Source organism: Carassius gibelio, chromosome A10 (genome assembly GCF_023724105.1).
Source record: "Carassius gibelio isolate Cgi1373 ecotype wild population from Czech Republic chromosome A10, carGib1.2-hapl.c, whole genome shotgun sequence".
NCBI lineage: Eukaryota > Metazoa > Chordata > Actinopteri > Cypriniformes > Cyprinidae > Carassius > Carassius gibelio.
The window spans coordinates 18,504,286-18,523,466 of record NC_068380.1 but is presented as its reverse complement, the minus strand read 5'-3'; the positions used below and the strand labels follow the sequence as shown (position 1 = coordinate 18,523,466).

Sequence of the window (19,181 nt, the reverse complement as noted above, 5' to 3'; positions counted from 1 at the left end):
AAAGAATTGTGCTTAATTGTATTGAATGTACACTTGTAGTGGGCTTCAAATCTTAAAAGTATGTAAAAAAAATAAAAAATAAAAAACTGTACTTGCAGATAATATGATAATAATAAAAATAAAAAGGCCACTTAAGTGTACATTAACAGAGATCCTGAACTAGACTACACTTTTTACAGTGCTCTTTGCAATAATGTCAAATTACATGTTTTACGTTAAAGTACTGTATCAATAATCATTGTTTTGATCATCTTTTTGTCCTGCTTTAAAGTATTACACTTATTCTGGTGTATTGACTATCATACTAAAGCACATGTTAAGCACTTGATTTTAACAATAGTATGTTTTTCAATATTACATTTTAAGTTGAAATATATACTGTATACACACACACACACACACACAAACACACATTTCAAAGACAATAGATGTAAATATGAAACTACATAAAGACATACTAGTGGGGCAGAAAAAGCACTCTAAAGTTCATTAAATTGCTTTTAATATAAATTTAAACTACGTAATTTACATGTAACATACATTTTCTTTAATTGCAATTAAAATCCAGTTAAGTATACTTTTTTAAAAAAGTGTATTTTTCCATAATAAGTAATCTATTGATAAAGTGTGCGTGTTTCACCAGGGATGTGTTGTTTCAACCCCTTTTCTTTCTTTCCTTCATGAAATAAAAAATATATGCTTTACAGAATGTCTATGCTTTTCTTTTTTCCCATAAAACATAATCAAACAGTATCTAGGGAATGTCAAGTTCCAATACAGACAAAATATATTTTCACATTATCTTATGTGATGCTGTTTATCTCTTTTGGTGTTTGGGAGCTTGGGAATTCTGCCAAACATCTCTTTTAACAAAAAAGTTTCACAAAAGCTCAAAAACCAAATGGGGTTCCTTGAATTTGATCAAAGAAAAGCTCAGACAGTGCCATATGTTGGTGCGTTCATGGCAATCCATTATGTCTGTATACATATAGATGGCACATGTCACTTTGTAGAAGGAATTTTTATCAGGAATCGTGGGAAGGTTCCTGCTCTTTTGTTATTGCAGACCACGTAACCTCAGTGATCCAAACAATAGCAGGAAATTCTCATGGGCGGAGGCAGCGCGGGTTCCTCCACCGGCAGCTTCCTCATTGGCTGCCAGCATTCAGAATGAGTGAGAAAGGAGTCCGCTGGGAAAAGTGGAATATGCATGGCTTAATTGACACTGAAGGGATATGTCTCATTCATTTACAGAATTTAAGTCAATGGACAGCACATCTGTACACCTGAAAAAAAAAAAAAGTAGTGTAAAAGTAGTGTAGCGTTATATTACAGGTATTCTGAAACCATATAATAGCTTTGTGTTTGGGACAGATCAAAATTTGTGTTATGTGTAAATACAGTACATTACTGTTCAAATGTTTAGGGTCAGTAAGATTTAAATACTATATTTAGTTTTTCTCATGTGAAGCAGTCGCTGTATTTCTGAGGAATTTATATAGCATTTTATAAATAATCGTATTGTATGTACTGTATACAAATAAATCAATTGTGTTTTGTAGATTGGAATCAGAAATCTGTCTTTTGGAGAATGAAGAATCACAGATTTCAGCTAAAGAGCGAGTTCTCAGAGAGCGACTGCGGGAAACAGAGAGATCTATTGAAGATCTACAGAAGGTATGTGATCCTCGAGACTGAGTATGGACGTCCACAGTTAAAATGTCTGAATGTCATTGCATTAGACAAAATATCAAAGTAAGTGGCTTTTGTTATAATAGAAGACAGGACATATATGTGTTAACTGATTAAATTGAACTGTTACTAATGGTGTGTTCAAGTCTTCCTTAGGCATTTTTTTATTTGTGAGTTGCAAAGTTATTATTACACTGCCAGGTGTACTTAAATCACTGTGTTTAATCAAGATGCTGAATTTACATTTGCTTTCTTTACTTAATAAAGATACATAAAGGTTTTAAACTTTATGACAAAGGATAGCAAGTGTGCTTTTTATGTTAATTTTGTTCATACAACTTATTTAGTTGTATTATAAAAGAAAAGAAAAACATTTCAATAATTTACCACCAACTACATACACTACTTCCATTGTATTCACCAATACTATAATTTCCCACTCGCAATTATGACATTATAAATAACATTTTCTCCGTGCATCCACAGAAAGTTATAACAAATATGTCTTAGGAAAGTCCAAATTACTTATCATTTGTTCACAGAAACCACTTCTAGAGTTTGATATTTTGTTGTCCAACATTATGGCGTGCAGACATTTAAAAAAAAATTGTACTTAATTGTGAAGTGTGTAATTTATTCATTCAATATCAGATTGGGAGTCATTCTGGAAACATGTTTGAAAACATCATGAGTTTATGTATGCAACCATGGTTTCCCAAAGGGAACGAGATGCTGCATCAAAAGTTTTGGGAATGCCCCCGGCGAGACACCCTACTGAAGCATGTGTGAAATCAGTCCAATAGCGAAGCAAGAAGTCACAAGTGGGGTGACGTGAGCAACCAGGAAGCATAAATGAGCAGCCGGCAAGTGCACATGTTAGCTTCTGCGGAAGCGAGTGCCTGCGGGGATGAAGGGAGAATGGCAGGGAGACTCAGCGTCTCGTTCCCTTCGGGGGAACCATGGTTACATGGGTAACCTCGAGATGTTCCGCTTTAGGAACTCAAGCTGCGTCGAACGCTTTGGGAATGAGAATACCCTCTGCGCCATATGAGTAAGTCGCTGTCCTGTGTATTTCTGGCGAGCACATAAAGACGAAAGGACTTGGGACTCTGGAGTAGATGTCAGGTTCAAAGTGTATACCCCTGAAGGGTATAGTGAGCAGCTATGGCCGCCATATAAACCTTCAAAGTGGAGGGGGATAATCCTGAAATCCAGAACTGAACCAACTGGGCAGTTGACTGGGTCTTTAAGTTGCTGTTTGCACCAAGAGGTGAAAAGTTTCCACTTCAAGGCATACAGTTTCCTTGTGGCAGTAACTCTGGACTGGAGTATGGTCTTGACAGCCTCAGTTGAGAGACCAGATGCTTTGAGCTGTGCTCCCTCAGGGGCCACACCCAAAACTGGTGGGGGTGAAAAATGGTGCCCCCGTCTGAGAGAGGAGGTCCCTCCTGATCAGAATCTCCCATGGAGAGCCATCGAGGAGGGACACCAGGTCTGAGGACCATACTCAGGCTGGCCAGAACGGGGCTATACTAGCAAAAGATGGACCCTGTACTGGTGTACTCTCTCCAGAACTCCTGGGAGCAGAGCGATTGGGGGAACTACATATAGACAAAGCCTCGGCCATATCTGCACCATAGCATCCAGTCCAAGTGGAGCTTGACCAATACCAGAGCAGACAGTGTTGCTTCCTTCGACACAAATAGATCTACTTCCTCCTGGTCAAACTCCCCCCAAAGGAGCTTCACCACTTCTGGGTGGAGTCTCTATTCCCCGAGCCTCAGCTCTTGTCTCTACAGGATGTCTGCTCCCTGACTGAGATGCCGTCGCTGGGTGGCAGCTGAGAATTTTGCTCAAGGTAGCCTACTGAGCCCTGAAGCACCAGGGGTGGCAGGGGTATCAGTAAGTCTCACCAAAGCCACTGAAGAGAATTGTGCACCGTATACCGAGGTGTGCAGTAGATTAATCTGAGGGGTGGGCATCAGATCCCTGAGAGGGGGCTATGGATCTAGTGGGTGAGGACTGAGATAAGGACAAGCCCATTTTGGATCCCTCTGCTAAATCCACTTGCAATCCCCATGATAACTTCCACCACTGTGCCTCAGCAACAGCGGAGCTGGACCTAGCACGATTGCGAGCCTGGCCGCTTTCATCGAAGACCGCTAAACGGGAGAAGCTCACAGTCATGACAGGCAGATTGCCATTGCAAGCTCTGCACCTAAACAGACAATGCACAAATTGTGTATATCCCTACCCGAGAAATAACGTGGCCGGGGAGGAATACATGACTTGAAACGCCTCTGCTCACCACATTTGATTTGGATTTAAAATTTGGCATTTTTTCACCTGCTAACAGAGTGTTTCTGACTGACTGAGTGCCTTACATACATTCACACACACAACGTGTGCTTGCTGGATGCACCTTTATTCTTCCTGGTTGCTCACCTCTCCGCTCCGCTCGTGACATCTCGCTTCGCTATTAGATTGATTTCACACATGCTTCAGTACGGTGTCTTGGCTGGGGCGTTCCCAAAGTGTTTAACACAGCTCGAGTTCCTCAAGGGGAACAATCATTATTTTTTCAGTGCTTTGGTAAAAAAAAAAATAGTTGTTCAGAAATTACACACTTAAGCTTTAATTGAATTAATATAACTGAAATGCAACAATTTATTAAATCAAATGGATTAAAATGTAGCAAAGCAAAAGAAATTACAGCAATATGATCTTTTCTAATCATGTTGCTTTTTTTCTGTCTACAGAGTCTTCAAAAGCAAGATGGAGGTATGGAAGTCATTGTTGTTCTAGACTTTTTTGTTTTGTCCTGTGCTAAAATCAGTCTGAATACAACATAGACCATTCAGACCAAGTTCATGATCATTTCTACAAACCACTGGATGTGACTTCCAAGGTACCAGCGCAATGGTAGTCAATCACTAAAACAGAGGGTTCATTAGCCTCTTGGACCATTTCCCTCTTGCCTCAGCTAGACTATTGAACTCCATATATATGCCAATGACTATGCACTTTGTTTACCCTGATCCACCTATTCACAGGGAATCCCTATAACCCAGAGCTGACCATTGTTTTGCTCTAATTCACTCACGTTGCTTTTGCTGTCTAAGCAAATCAGTAGCTGCATGGAAAAAAGAGCGAGGGAGAGATAGAAACTCAGTTTAGTATGGGGGGGGGGGGGGGGGTTGGAAGGGGAGGAAGCAAATTTGGTGGGCTTTTGAACACAGGAATCTAGTTTTAGTTTATCTTCTGCTCTCCACCGGACAGATGCGGTGAATTACAACTGTTCCCAGAACCTCCCAGAGCTGAACTCCCAGTCTCCCGTCACAGCTTCAGGGGATCAACAACTGCCAAGAAAATCTGGTAGGTGCTTGATGGGGATGTGGGAGGGGCTGGGGTGGTCACGGATTTGGGCCACGGCCAAAAGAGGGTACAGTAATGTAGATTCCAGATGGCGCAGTTACTCACCGCAGTGCATTTGTGAGAATGAATGTACAACATGGTGTATTTCACAATCTATACACAGTAGGGTAACTGGTCACCAACATCTCAAAGGCTTAAAATGGATAAACGCTGAGGCCTTTGGAAAGCTGTGGCACCTGCTTTTGTTGAGCAGGTGCTAATGGCCATTTCAGAGATAAAGTTCAGCTTACAGTAGACTTGTGATGTGATGAGTGAAAAAGTTCACCACCATGAACATTCATTGCATGTCTTGTTCATATCTCACTCTAGAAATAGTATGGAAATGAATAGAAAAAATGTTGCAGATCAATACAAATAGTGACAAGGTATACTTGTTTATCTGTTCACATACTTTTTTTCCTATATATAAAAGGTTTAGATCAGTGGTTATCAAATGGTTTAATCTCTCAAATTTGATTTGAGGCTAAATTGGAAACGAGTTGTGAAAATGCAACAAATAGTTACCATACAAAATGTCCTTAAAATTAAGCATCAAACTTTATTCATATTAATCTGAACAGAGTTGGCCCATCAATAGACAAATGCCATTGGCATTACATTGGCTAAACAGCAAAATGTACAATGTTGCAAATGCATTAATAACAGCAGAAATGTGATTTACCATCCATCACTGGGCCAATATAGTCTGACCAAGTGAAAAATGCCTTTGCACCAAAATAAGCAAATATGTACATTTAAGCATGATTTTAAAAGAGTACTTATGGAAATAATATACTTTAAAAGAATATAATAAGTGCAAACCGAATGGAATGTTTTCATCACTATGCAAATAAGTGCAAACTGAATTTAATGTTAATTAAAAGAAAATGTATTATAGTGTAAATTTATATTAAATGCAGTTAGCTTATCATTAGTAGGCTGTTTTTGACCCACTTAGTAAGACTTAAGTTAATTTTTATATGCAATAAATGTAATGACAACATTTGATGAGCAAACATATTATTTAATTTAATTTCTATGGCATTTATTATATCAATATATGTGTAATTAATCATTTGTTAAGATGAACTTGCAAAATAGTACAGTACATTTAACATATTAACTTCTATTTAAGTGCCTCTTATATTTAAGTGTTTCATTAATGTTATATTATCTGCAAGTGCAGTTTTTATATGCTTTTAAGATTTTAAGAGCACTACAAGAGCACTTGCAAAATAATTTAACACACTTATTATTCAAAAGAGTTTTTTTTTCTTAACTGTACTAACTAATTTTATGGTTAGTTGCATTTTCATTATTTGCATTTAGTATTCTTTTCTTTTCTTTTTTTCCTGCAACCAGTTTATAGATTGCAAGCCTCCACTGTAGAACTACTCATTTAAATTAATCAAATTAGCTGCCTCACAAATAACTCTGGGGGGTTTTGTATTTTACCAAGCAATTTTCCTTTCAATGGATGATTTTATTAATAATTCCAAAGATTATAATCTGTCAATCATAATAAAAGAGTAATGGTGCATTTACATAAAATCAAGAAAAGTGCAAGAGTGATTCGTCAGCTAAGCTTACATCAGCATACAGCGGTTACTGGCAACAGCGTAATAACAGTGCAAAGGGTAGGTTGAATTAGCTTTTTTGGCTCTGAATTTAATACCAATTTATGAAACTGTTCAAATATTGCATGCACATAGTGACATCACTGAAAAACCCATTAATAACTAGCATGTCACATTTCAGTAATGCATGATAGGCCACACTGAGTAGACATTAACCCACAATCATCTGCACTCTTCCCTAAGCATTATACGCCATGGAGATCAATGTCGAGAAGGACCGGAAAACAGGTGCCACCAAGATCCTCTCGGCCTCAGCAGTCAGCCCACAGGACGCTCACCAGAGGGGCGTCAAAGTCTACGACGACGGTCGCAAAGTGATCTATGAAGTGCGTTCTGGGGGATCTACAACACTGGAGAACGGCACGCACCCCTGGAGTCCTGGCGAGGTGAACGAGCTCATGCAGCAAGTCGGCAAGACCAAACCACAAAGTGACAGCGCAGTGGTCACTGTCACACCGGCTGAGCCCCAACCAATGGGAGGACAGTTGAGCTCCATGGAGGCCAAGCAAGATCAAAAACAATCTGCTCAGAAAGGCTACGAAGTTGAGGTCATGGAGACTCCTCAAGCCTCAGCCGATAAACCAGTGACCATGATCTTCATGGGCTACCACAGTGTAGAGGACGAGGAGGAATCCAAGAAGCTGCTTGGCTTCGATGGCACCATCAAAGCCGAGATCGTCCTCATCGACGAGGACGATGAGAAATCTCTTCGGGAGAAGACCGTCACTGATATCTCCAACATCGACGGCAACGCAGCAGACCTCGTGTCGGGCCGGCCTCTGTCAGAGACCAGCGAACTGTCTTCAGAAGGCAAAGATGAAAGCTCGACCAAGGAACTGCCACCCACAGGTATTGAAAAGAAAAAACGCTGCAAGTGCTGTGCTGTCATGTGACCTTTCTGCCGCAACTTCTCTTTCCTGGAGCACATTCACCAAGGCTCTGCCTTCCTTAAAAACAAATCTCACCCTGTTACTAACAGCACCTCCACCTCTGTGACATGAGAAAATTTCGCTCCTCACTCTTTCAGACCTATTTTACACAGATTGTTTGGTTATTTCGGTGTAAAGGTTGTATGACTCAAATAGCATATTGAGGCAACATCTAGGAGAAGATGCTGACAGACAGCCAAACATACACCCTTAAAAACATCCATGGAAACTTTCTATTGTATGAAAGATTCTTGTAGTGAAAAAAAAAGGTTCTTAGAATTAAAAACAGTTCTTTTAAGAAACCAAAATGGTTCTTCTATTGCATCACTGCAAAAATCCCCTTTTGGAACCATCATTTTTAAGAGTGTCTGTGAAAATGTTTGTACTCCATCAAAACATCCTTCATTTGATTATCCTCTGCGATGGAACATAGATGACAAAGCCAATAAATAATGTGTAAATGTACAAAAAATAAATATAAGACTTCTCTAATATTAGGTTAGATAATTCAATAGAACTTCATTCAATGGTGTAGCATAGATTTTACAAAGATATTGTCCATAAATGTCTATCCCATTTGATGTTTCATATAATATGGAAACACAAAGTTGATCCATTCAGCATAAAGATGTTTGACCACTATTATGTTGTTCAGTAGTCTTACGAAGCCTTCAAATTACCATATTCATCGGTTGTCCAAGTTATTTATTGTTTACAGATTTAGATTTATTTTTCACAACAAATATGAAGACAATGTACATGTTTACTTCATTATGCAAACTGGTCTTATTGAAAGACATTTGCCCTTCTGTGCCTCTATATAATAGGATTTTTAGCATTTTCATGTTCTAAACTTAATTAAGAATATTAAAAAGACACTTTGACTGCTATCAGATCAGCAGAATCTTTCAAAGAACCGCTAAGACCACAAAACAATCGGCTGAGTACTGCCATGTGTGCAAATACAGCTCTGAGAGAATGAAAAGCACTGGTGTGACTATAGATTACATGCACTATGGAGGTAAACAAGGTGCTAAATATATTTGGATCTATTTGCTATTTTTCTGCAAATGCAATGCACAATTCTCTACCATTTGTACAAAAATTGTACCAGCAAACCAACCTTTAATTAAAATTATTAATTGACCCTCAATTTCAAAGCATGCATCATCTTAGGCTTTACTTAAATGTTAAATAACAAGTTTAGTATTTCTGTGAGAGAAAAATATTAAGAATGAGATACATATACATGAATAGTTCACTACTGCTTATTATTCATAATATAGCTGTAGATAAAGAATGTACATATATTGCACTCAAAATGAGTGTTTATTCCACATTTATTTCTATAGTTGAAATCTGAAAATGTTTTAATATATGCTTATTGTTAGCATATTCACACTTAAATACCATACCAATAAAGGCTTCTCCATGTGGTCACAAAGGACATATCTTAGGTATTTATAAGTAAATTATTCTTCTTTCACTAATAACAGCTACCTTGCTGTTTCTGTATTCATTTTTCTAAGTCTTGCCACACTAAAGAAGAACTTGTTTTAGTGCCATAATACATTCTTTTTTTTGAACGAATGATGCTCAGATGAGGAAATTAAAAGCCAGTTTACCTTATATCTACAATGAACAAAGATATGAATTCTGAAATTGTAAAAAAAAAAAATAATAATAATAACTGACAGCATGAAGTACATTTTAAGATAAATGTAGAATTTTTTTTCTTTTTTTTTTTTTTACAATTAAAATATTAAAACAGTAATAGCCTAAATAAATAAAGTTAAATATGCAGACCTAGTTTATGTTTAAAGGCCAATGACATTCATTATTCTTTGACGTGCTATAGAGATTTTTTTGTAATTCATTATTTCTTCATTAATTCATTCTTTTCTTTTATTATTTTATAAAAAAAGAAAAGAAAAAGAAAAACACGGTTAATTTAGATATTACATTATTTAGGCTAATTATGATGTTTCCATTTTTTCCGTTTTCTCTTTTATTTATATATATATATATATATATATATATATATATATATATATATATATATATATATATATATATATATATATATATATATATACATATATATATATATATATATATATATATATATATATATATATATATATATATATATGTATGAAGGTCGTGAAATGAATCTGTAATCAGTGCCAAAACAAAAGTCACCTTTTCAGGCTTAAAGACCCCATGAAATGGTTTGAGGAGTACAGTCTCCTTTCAGGAGTTGGCATTTACTTCTGAAACAGGAAGTTGGGCAGGAAGTTAGCTAACATCACAGCCCACCAAAACCAAAGAGTCTGTTCCGACTGTTTAGTTTTGGAAATTAAATGCTATAACTGCAACATCTACCCAATGTCATGAGGAAATGTTACTATTTGGTGATTTTGTATAAATATTTAACATTTGATTCATACGGAAATCTAGGAGCATTGTGAAGTGAATTCTAATGAGACTGTGTTGAATTTCCTGCAGAATAATTAGTCACTTAGCATTTATAAATATTCATGTCAGAACTGAAATCCAATGAGCAAAGATGGTACTCTGCAGGTCGCATACTTCTGAACGTGCGTCAGCCGAGTAACTACCATTGATGTGAATGGCTAACAGAGATCTCAAGTATATTAATTTTTATAAAACGAATAAGTCCTTGATTCTGATTGGTTGAGCCAAGTTTGAAGCTGTTGTAAATTACTCTACAAGCAAACACCTTTTGTTTACTTTTATGTGTTGCTTGGCAACCACTTTGTTGCGGTTTCTGAGGAACTACACTGTTTAGTGGAAGAATAATGTTTTAATTAATTTCATTACACTTTTTTTGCTTTGTTTGTGAAACTATACTACGTATATGGAATAACCGTTTTATAAAAGCAATTAGCCCTGTGAAGCCGTAATTTACAGTGATTTTATAAAAACTCCACTTCGCGGTGTGCCTAACAATACCCCTTAGCTGTTATAAATTTACTGTAAACCACAGCTTCTTGTGGATTATTGCTTTAATTTGCTACGTGCCATTGCAGGTGGTATTTTGGCGGAGGTGTACTCTCAATTATGATTATTTTACTAGGAGAAAAAGCTCATGTGAACAAGACAATCTTCGGTATTTTTGTTTTTATTATTATTATTATTTTATTTTTACCTTCAGGAGTACACTTGCGGATAGATGGCCTTGCAGCTAACAGGCATGGTCTTGTTTTTTCATTCATGGGGTCTTTAAAGGTTAAGAATTTAATGTTCGAATCTGTTTACACAATGTAGGATCACCAGCTCCATCAAACATGTATGCTCCGGAGTAAAGCTAGTGCCAGTGTTGTCTATCAGGATCTTTCAGCCTCAAACTGCCAAACAGCTCTAATTCAGTTTTGGACTTTAATATGATGGTGTGGCTGCCATATGAGCTCTGATCTGCCATGAAAGTACTGCTGTGCTTCTTCATTGAGAATCTGCTGTATTTTTGTAATCCTGAAGTGTAATTTTTAATTGTTCCACTTTGCTTACCTTTTTTTTAATGATGATAACATTCTCTTTCTGTATCATATCATTTTTCTCTCTCTCACCCACTCTCTCCAGTACGGACTGCCAGCAGCACTGCTGTAACATTGGCTTTCAGTTATTAATTTTTTCCTTTGTATGGTATACTTAGTCCAATAAACAGCATTTTTTTCCAATGTGCCTACTCTCCTGTGTCTATGCTCTGGTTCTTTCTCTAACTAATTTCTCATCATTGGGACATTACTAGCACTTTCCCTATCTGTAATATCATCCTTCCCTCATTTCTGGGCAGCACTAACTCCAGTAGGGTCTGTGTCTTAAGCTCGTCTCTCCAGACGTGAATGAGATGTGCTGATGAATGTATCCGCCCCGCTTCACAGATTGCATGTACAGCAAGTTTAACCACAGTTAAAGGCTGACATCCACTGAGGAGGTCTGAATATGCTACAGGTTTGTGAGAGTCATCATATCGCTAGGTTTAGAAACCATGGAGAAAGCTGAAGTGGTGTCATATTCCAGAGGAGTATATTTGTCTTGGTTTCCAGTAAAAATATCTAGATATTGTTAAGACCAGATACATTTACCTACTATAAAAAATGTTTACAGTATACACTAACATTCCAAAGTTTGGGGTCGCTAAGATTTTTTATTTCTTTCTTTTATTTCTTTATTTTTTTTTCTCACCAAGGCACATTATTATATAAATAAAAAATGCAATATTGAGCATTTATGCTATGAAGCATGAAGCATGAAGGTTGAGAATTAGATTCCCCGGGATCACATGATAGGTAAAAATTGATAGCCTGAATAAGTCGCTTTGGATAAAAACATCTGCTTGATGCATAAATTTAATTTAAATAAATGTAATTTATTTCTGTGATGTGCAGCTGCATTTTCAGCATCATTCCTCCAGTCTTCAGTGTCGCATGATCTTCAGAAATGATTGTGAAAATATGATGATTTACTGCTCAAGAAACTTTTCTCTTCAGGATTATTTGATGAATAGAAAGTTTAAAAGAACTGCATTTATGTGAAAAAAAACAAACAATTGCAACAATTTAAAAGTCTTTAACTTTTGATCAATTTAACATCTTTGCTTGATGAATGTTTAAATTTCATTAAAAAATAAAATGAAATCATACTGACCCCAACCTTTTGCACAATGATGTAATTAAATACAGATATTAAATATTATTTTATTCTCTACAACAAGCGGTAATGTCTTATACAATCGTGCTTATCAGTAACAATAATCTTGTTTCAAGGATGTTTAAAAGGTTTTTTTTTTTTTTTTTACTGGAAACCTGACTAGATTCTGACATTAGCATTTAGCTAAACTAATGACTTCATACTCTAATAAGCACCAAAATTCATATTGCATTGTATCTAAAGAGCAGGGTGGTGATCATGTCAAAATAAAAAAATGTCTCTAGGTTACATATGTAACCCTAGTTCCTCGAAGGAACGAGACGCTGCGTCAAATGCGATTTGGGGGAACGCGCCCAGCGTGAGTGACTCTGAATGTTGTGTGTAATCAGTCCAATGGAAGAGCGTGACGTCACAGGCGGGGTGACGTAAGCGACCAGGAAGCTATAAAAGCACGTGCCGCGCAGCTGGCGTCAGCTTCAAGTACCAGCAAGCGCAGGCAGGGGTGCCGGGGTAAAGCTCCGAGACGCAGCGCCTCGTTCCCTCGAGGAACTAGGGTTACATAAGTAACCTAGGGACGTTCCTCTTCAGGAACTCGAGCTGCGTCAAATGCGCTTTGGGGAACGAGTACCAACGCCGCCAGACTACCAAACCCCTGCCTAGTGTGTATCCGAAGAGCACAGCTTAGGACAGGAGGACAGAAGTGCCTGGAGTGACTGGCATGTCTAGGCCATAGAATTTAACAAACGTAGAGGGCGTGGACCACCCTGCAGCATTGCAGATGTCCAGCATGGATAAACCTGCTAGGAAGGCCTTGGAGGCCGCCATACCCCGAGTAGAGTGAGCCTTGGCTCCCGACAGTGGGGGACGACCAGAGGACTCATAGGTGGCGTTGATAGCCTCGACTATCCAACGACTAATAGTCTGATGAGAAGAAGGAGAACCCCTCTTGGGGGGACCATAGCATACAAGCAATTGGTCAGTTTTTCTCCACAGGGCAGCTCTGTGGATGTATGCGTCCAGCGCTTGAACTGGACACATACAATTTAGCTTCGCTTGGTCGGGCTCCCGAAAGGGAGGAGGACAGAAGGCCTGCAGCACTACATGTCGTGGTGTAACAGAGGGAACCTTGGGAACATATCCCACTCGAGGGTATATGAACGCTTTAGTCATGCCAGGTACAAACTCAAGATAAGTGGGGGCCACGGAGAGGGCCTGAACATCTCCTACTCTCCGCAGAGAGGTGATAGCCAACAGAAAGGAGGTTTTAAGTGTGAGATGTCTGTCTGAAATATCTTGAATAGGTTCAAATGTAAGTTTGCACATTGCCTCTAACACCACAACCAAGTACTAACAGACGGACCCTATCCCGGCGTACTTTTGCCAGAACTCCCGGGAGCAGAGCAATAGGGGGAAAGGTGTACAGACGAAGCCTCGGCCAGGTCTGTACCATAGCGTCCAGTCCCAGAGGAGCTGGATGAACAAGACAGAACCAAAAGGGACACTGTGATGTCTCTTGAGTTGCAAATAGGTCTACTTGAGCCCTGCCAAATACTCTCCAAGTCTCCATTCCCCGGGCCTCTGCCCCTGCCTCAACAGTATGCCTGGTCCCATATTTTGTTTACCAGGAATATATACTGATCTTAATGAGAGGAATTTGCTCTGGGACCACACTAGGATCTGGTGCGCCAGCTTGTACAAAGGGTGCAAACACAGACCTCCCTGGTGGTTGATGTAAGAGACCACCGACACATGGTCCCCTTAGGTCTGGGAGGAAGTGCTTCAATGCACGATAAACTGCTAGCATTTCTAGACAATTGATATGCCATGTTAGATGGCAACTGCTCCACAGACCACGGGCAGGGTGGCCACTCATGACTGCACCCCAGCCAGTGAGAGATGCGTCCGTCGCTAGTATTACACGGTGACAAGGAGCTCCCAGCACCGGGCCCTGATTCAAGAACCAAGGTTTCTTCCACATGTCTAAGGCACGGAGACAGTGCCGCATGACCTTGATAGTGCGAAGTAGATTGCCCCTCGGGGAAAATCCCTTAGTCTTGAGCTACCACTGTAGGGGGCTCATGTACAGCAGGCCAAGAGGTATCACGTTGGACACAGCTGCCATCAGACCCAACAATCTCTGAAATAGTTTGACAGTAAGTGACAGGCCTTCTCTGACTATCTCGACTGAGACGAGGATCGACTCGATACGAGCAGGGGACAATCGTGCCTGCATCGTGGTCGAATCCCATACTACGCCTAGATAGGTAGTTCTCTGAACTGGAGAAAGTACAATCTTCTTGGCGTTCAGTCTCAAACCCAGCTCCCCCATATGTGCGAGAACGACATCTCGATACCGAGCCGCAACCTGCTCTGACTGAGCTAAAATCAACCAGTCATCGATGTAGTTGAGAATGCGGATGCCCTGCATGCACAGGGGGACCAGAGCCGTGTCCACACATTTTGTGAACGTGCGGGATGAGAGTGCAAGGCCGAAGGGAAGCACTCGATATTGGTAAGCTTCGCCCTCGAAAGCGAACCTCAGAAACTTCCTGTGTTGTGGAAGGATGGTTATGTGGAAGTATGCGTCTTTGAGATCTATTGTGACAAACCAGTCCTCGGTCCTGATCGCTCCCAGCAAACCAAGCATAGGCTGTGTGCATCCCCACCCGTTATATATTGCGGGCAGGGAGGAACACACAACCCATAACGCCATTTGGAATCGCCATCAGAATGCTTTACTTTCTCCTTGCTCTTTGGCATGTCTAGGAGCTCTAACTGGACAAACAACAGTAAATAAGACTCACAAGACAAACAAGTGACATTCACACACAGAGCGCTTGCTGAAAGATGCGAAGCTGACGCCAGCTGCGCGGCACGTGCTTTTATAGCTTCTTGGTCGCTTACGTCACCCCGCCTGTGACGTCATGCTCTTCCATTGGACTGATTACACACAATATTCAGAGTCGCTCACGCTGGGCACGTTCCCCCAAAGCGCATTTGACGCAGCTCAAGTTCCTGAAGAGGAACTATTCACTGACTGCAAATGGGCGGGAAACCCTTAAGTAAACACTTTTACAACTTATTAACTCAAAATTGTTAATTACACTGATTATTGTGGAGCTTACACAAGTGGGTAAATCAATCTACAACATAACTGTACATGGATGCTGGTGATTATTTCAAAACTGCAAGATGGTATTAATTCATTAAAAAATAGCAGTCAATTAAAATTAAAATGGATTGTAATATAATATATTACACACACACACACACACACACACACACTCATACATATATATATATATATATATATATATATATATTTAAAAAGACAGAAAGTCAAGACTTGGGTTAAATGGGTTTTATATATATATATATATAAAACCCATTTAACCCAAGTCTTGACTTTCTGACTGGGGACTTTCTGAATATATATATATATAGAACAAAATCACTTGAAGCACTACATGTCTTAATTACAGTTTCTGAACTCATAGGTACAAACCTCCCGGGAGGATTTGAGAGCAGACGTTCAAAATAATGACTTATTGTGTTATTGCTCAGAGAGCCTTCCAGAAATAAAAACAGCACAGCTGCACTGGTCTCTTACCATCCGTTCCTCATTTACATAAACTACTGCAGTGACAAATGGTGTCTTCTTCTTAAAAATAAAAAAATAACAAAATGGAAGCAGAGAAGAAACAGATAAAGAAAAGGAACGGAAACAGGGCAATATATGTTTATCATATTCATATTATAAAAAATATATATTATACATCCTGCACATTCTTCAATGAGTGAACTGTACCAAAAAAATAAAAAAAGGGACCCACTTTATATTAAGTGGCCTTAACTACTTTGTACTTACATTTTAATTAATCATTTAGTACAATGTACTTATTGTGTACATACATGTTTTTACATTGTACTTATATATTTTTTTTAAACTACACGTAAGTACATCTGTATTTAATTTCTGTAATTACATTTATAATTACACTGTTGACCCATACTTTACACCTTAACCCACCCTTAAACTTACCCATACCTCCAGCCCTCTCCCTAACCTTACCCCTATCCCACCTCAATAGCAGCAAAAGTGTTTTACAATACAATAGGAACACAGTAAGTACATTGTACTTATTTTTTATGTAAATACATAGTAGTAAAGGCCACCTAATATAAAGTGGGACCATTGTATTTTTTATATTGTAAATAAAACTAGTTAGTTTAGATGATACTTTTATTCAATGCAATAAACATATAAAGCAGAATTAACAACGTAAACTTACCATCTACAGAGAATAATATCAGCAGTGTTCCGATCTGCCTGTACTAAACCCTCTGACCTGATAACAAACAGGCTTTGAGAGAATGTTCTAGAACACACACAGAACATGGTGAATAGATCTAGCAAACACCATTCTGGGCTATTTATTAGAGCTCTTCCATTAGAGATGAGCACATACAGCATTAAAGGGATAGTTCACCCAAAAAAAAAAAAAAAAAAAATTAATTCTGCCAACATTTATTATTATTTATCCAACATTTAGTGTATCTAAACAAACCTAGATGAAATCTAATCATCAAATAAAGCGACTGTTTTTCTTCATAAGACTTTGATAAAACCCCTTGATTAATGGATTTGCTTTAAGATGCCTTTATGACCTATTTTGTTCTTCTAAGATTTGGTCATCTGGACTTTCTCTCAGGTTTCATTAAAAATATTTAAATTAAAATTTTCTGAGATTCTCAAGACACCTTAAAATTAAGATTAATAACATGGGCAACATGATGACTGAATTTTCATTTTGGATAAACTATCCTTTTAGGAATCAAGTACAGATCCATGACAGATAATGCCAGGTATTTATTATATGTAAATAGCAAACATGGTGTGTGTGTGTGTGTGTGTGTGTGTGCGTGTGTGTGTGTCTGTTTGTGCGTCTGTTTGTGTTTGTGTGTGTGTGTGTGTGGTAGGCAAACGGTGAGAGGGCATATTTAGCATTTCAAACCCGCCACACTATCTTGACCTTTGAACCTAAGCCAGTGTGTGGGCAGCTATTATAAACACAGCACTGCTGACCTTACGTCCTCCTCTCTTAATACTTTACCTGATCCAAATAATAACCCCAAATTACTTCTATTGCACACAAATAACCATAATTACACATGTGTTATAAACATATCCAAAGACTCAGCGACCCATCTCACATGAGATATTATTTAATGTTTATATCATATTTAGTACAGTATCAACAAAGTCACAGGCAAACTTCCATCGGCTGTTCACTGAAATAACTCACTGGACAAGTTATTTCTGGGATGACAACATTACTGTGAAGTCCAGTTTTTTGTTGATATCTTGGCATGATTCCAGAAAGGCTGGAACGATAGAGGGATGATTAATGTAGTAAATGAGTGATGGCTTTGGTGATGTTTTGTTGCAGGCAGTGAGAAGGCACGTTCAGTGCTGCTGACACCAGAGAACGGACTGTATCCTACAGCCACAGCACGACCTGCTCACCCTCTGGTAAGACTGCTGCTGATCACAATCACAGGGCCACCTGTGTATATTCATACGCTATATTTCAGTATGTTTGAGAGTGCTTATAATATGACTCTAATCTTCAGTCACCAGTGCCAGGAAAACATATTTAGATGAAATTTCCTTGCAGGATCTTTCAAATGCATTATAGTAGGATGTTAAAGGGGTTGTCCCTTCCCGATTAATCTGCCATATTTACAACAAGTGTGCTGTTAAATTAATAAGTGAGAAGTCATTTTGTTGCTTGGAAGTTAAACAGTCTGTTTGCTACCTGAATAGCAGCATTGTGTGTCTCTACATGAAAGTACTGCATTTTCAAGAATTTTCAATTGATTTAGGGGGGTCTTTTGTGCGTAAATAATTCTGAAAAAATGCATGAACTTTATGAATTGTGTGGCAATTATCAGTGGTTCTCAACATTTTTGACTCCAAGGCCACTTTTGTTCTAGACAATATTCAAGTACTCTTGTTTCTAGGCTAAAATTTACTGCACCTCTGGTAAATCTGTGATGATAATAATAATAATAATAACAAAAATAAAGTAATTTTCAAGTGCTTTCAAATTTAACCCTGGACCACAAAACCAGTCATAATGATATATTTTCTGAAATTGAGATTTATACATCATCCAAAACCTGAATAAATCATCTTTCCATTGATGTATGGCTTTTTAGGACAATATTTGGCCGAAATACAACTATTTGAAAATCTGGAATCTGAGGGTGCAAAAAAAATCTAAATATTGAGAAAATGGTCTTTAAAGTTGTCCAAATTAAGTTCTTATCAATGCATATTACTGATCAAAAATTACGTTTTAATATATTTACGGTAGGGAATGTACAAAATATCTTGATGCAACATGATCTTTACTTAATATCCTAAAGATTTTTGGCATGAAATAAAATAATCAATAAAAAATAAATAATGTTGTTCCATTCAATGTATTTTTGGCTATTGCTACAAACATACCCCAGCGACTTAAGACTCCAGGGTCACAAATATGAACACATAAATCAAAGTCTAATGCAAATTATTTCCATGTGAAGTCGTATTACTAGTATATTAAACTCCATGGGTATGTCTCATCCAAAAACACTCAGGTCATATTTCCCCTTGAAACCAAATATAAGAAAATAATGAATTATTAGCTATTCTTCATGATGAGAAATCAAGAATACTTGTAAGACATTAAAATTATTTGCACTGTGACATTATTTTGACATTTTTCTCAAAAAATATTCTATATTTTAGTACTGTAACACAGTCAGTCTTTAATATTGTGCAAAG

The 19,181-nt window shown here is 38.1% G+C and overlaps 1 protein-coding gene and 1 long non-coding RNA gene across 8 annotated transcripts in view; one reads left to right on the top strand and one right to left on the bottom strand.

Moving 5' to 3' along the window:
- The window catches only part of LOC128021455 (A-kinase anchor protein 2), an 87,619-nt gene that overhangs the window by 31,772 nt on the left and 36,666 nt on the right, over positions 1–19,181 (top strand). For 5 of the 7 annotated variants that reach the window (XM_052608686.1, XM_052608683.1, XM_052608682.1 and 2 more), the window contains 5 exons: positions 1,563–1,677; positions 4,452–4,473; positions 4,972–5,067; positions 6,927–7,592; positions 17,797–17,879. In XM_052608686.1, coding sequence (XP_052464646.1) covers positions 1,563–1,677; positions 4,452–4,473; positions 4,972–5,067; positions 6,927–7,592; positions 17,797–17,879 — 982 coding nt within the window. Of the gene's footprint in view, positions 1–1,148; positions 1,336–1,562; positions 1,678–4,451; positions 4,474–4,971; positions 5,068–6,926; positions 7,593–17,796; positions 17,880–19,181 lie in introns of those variants that run through there. The other 2 variants (XM_052608687.1, XM_052608688.1) reach the window with 2 other exon arrangements.
- On the bottom strand, positions 486–16,670 carry LOC128021459 (uncharacterized). Its single transcript, XR_008185549.1, has 2 exons — positions 16,639–16,670; positions 486–1,190 (listed from the first exon to the last, which is right to left on the bottom strand). It is a non-coding gene; the product is annotated as an uncharacterized LOC128021459 (long non-coding RNA).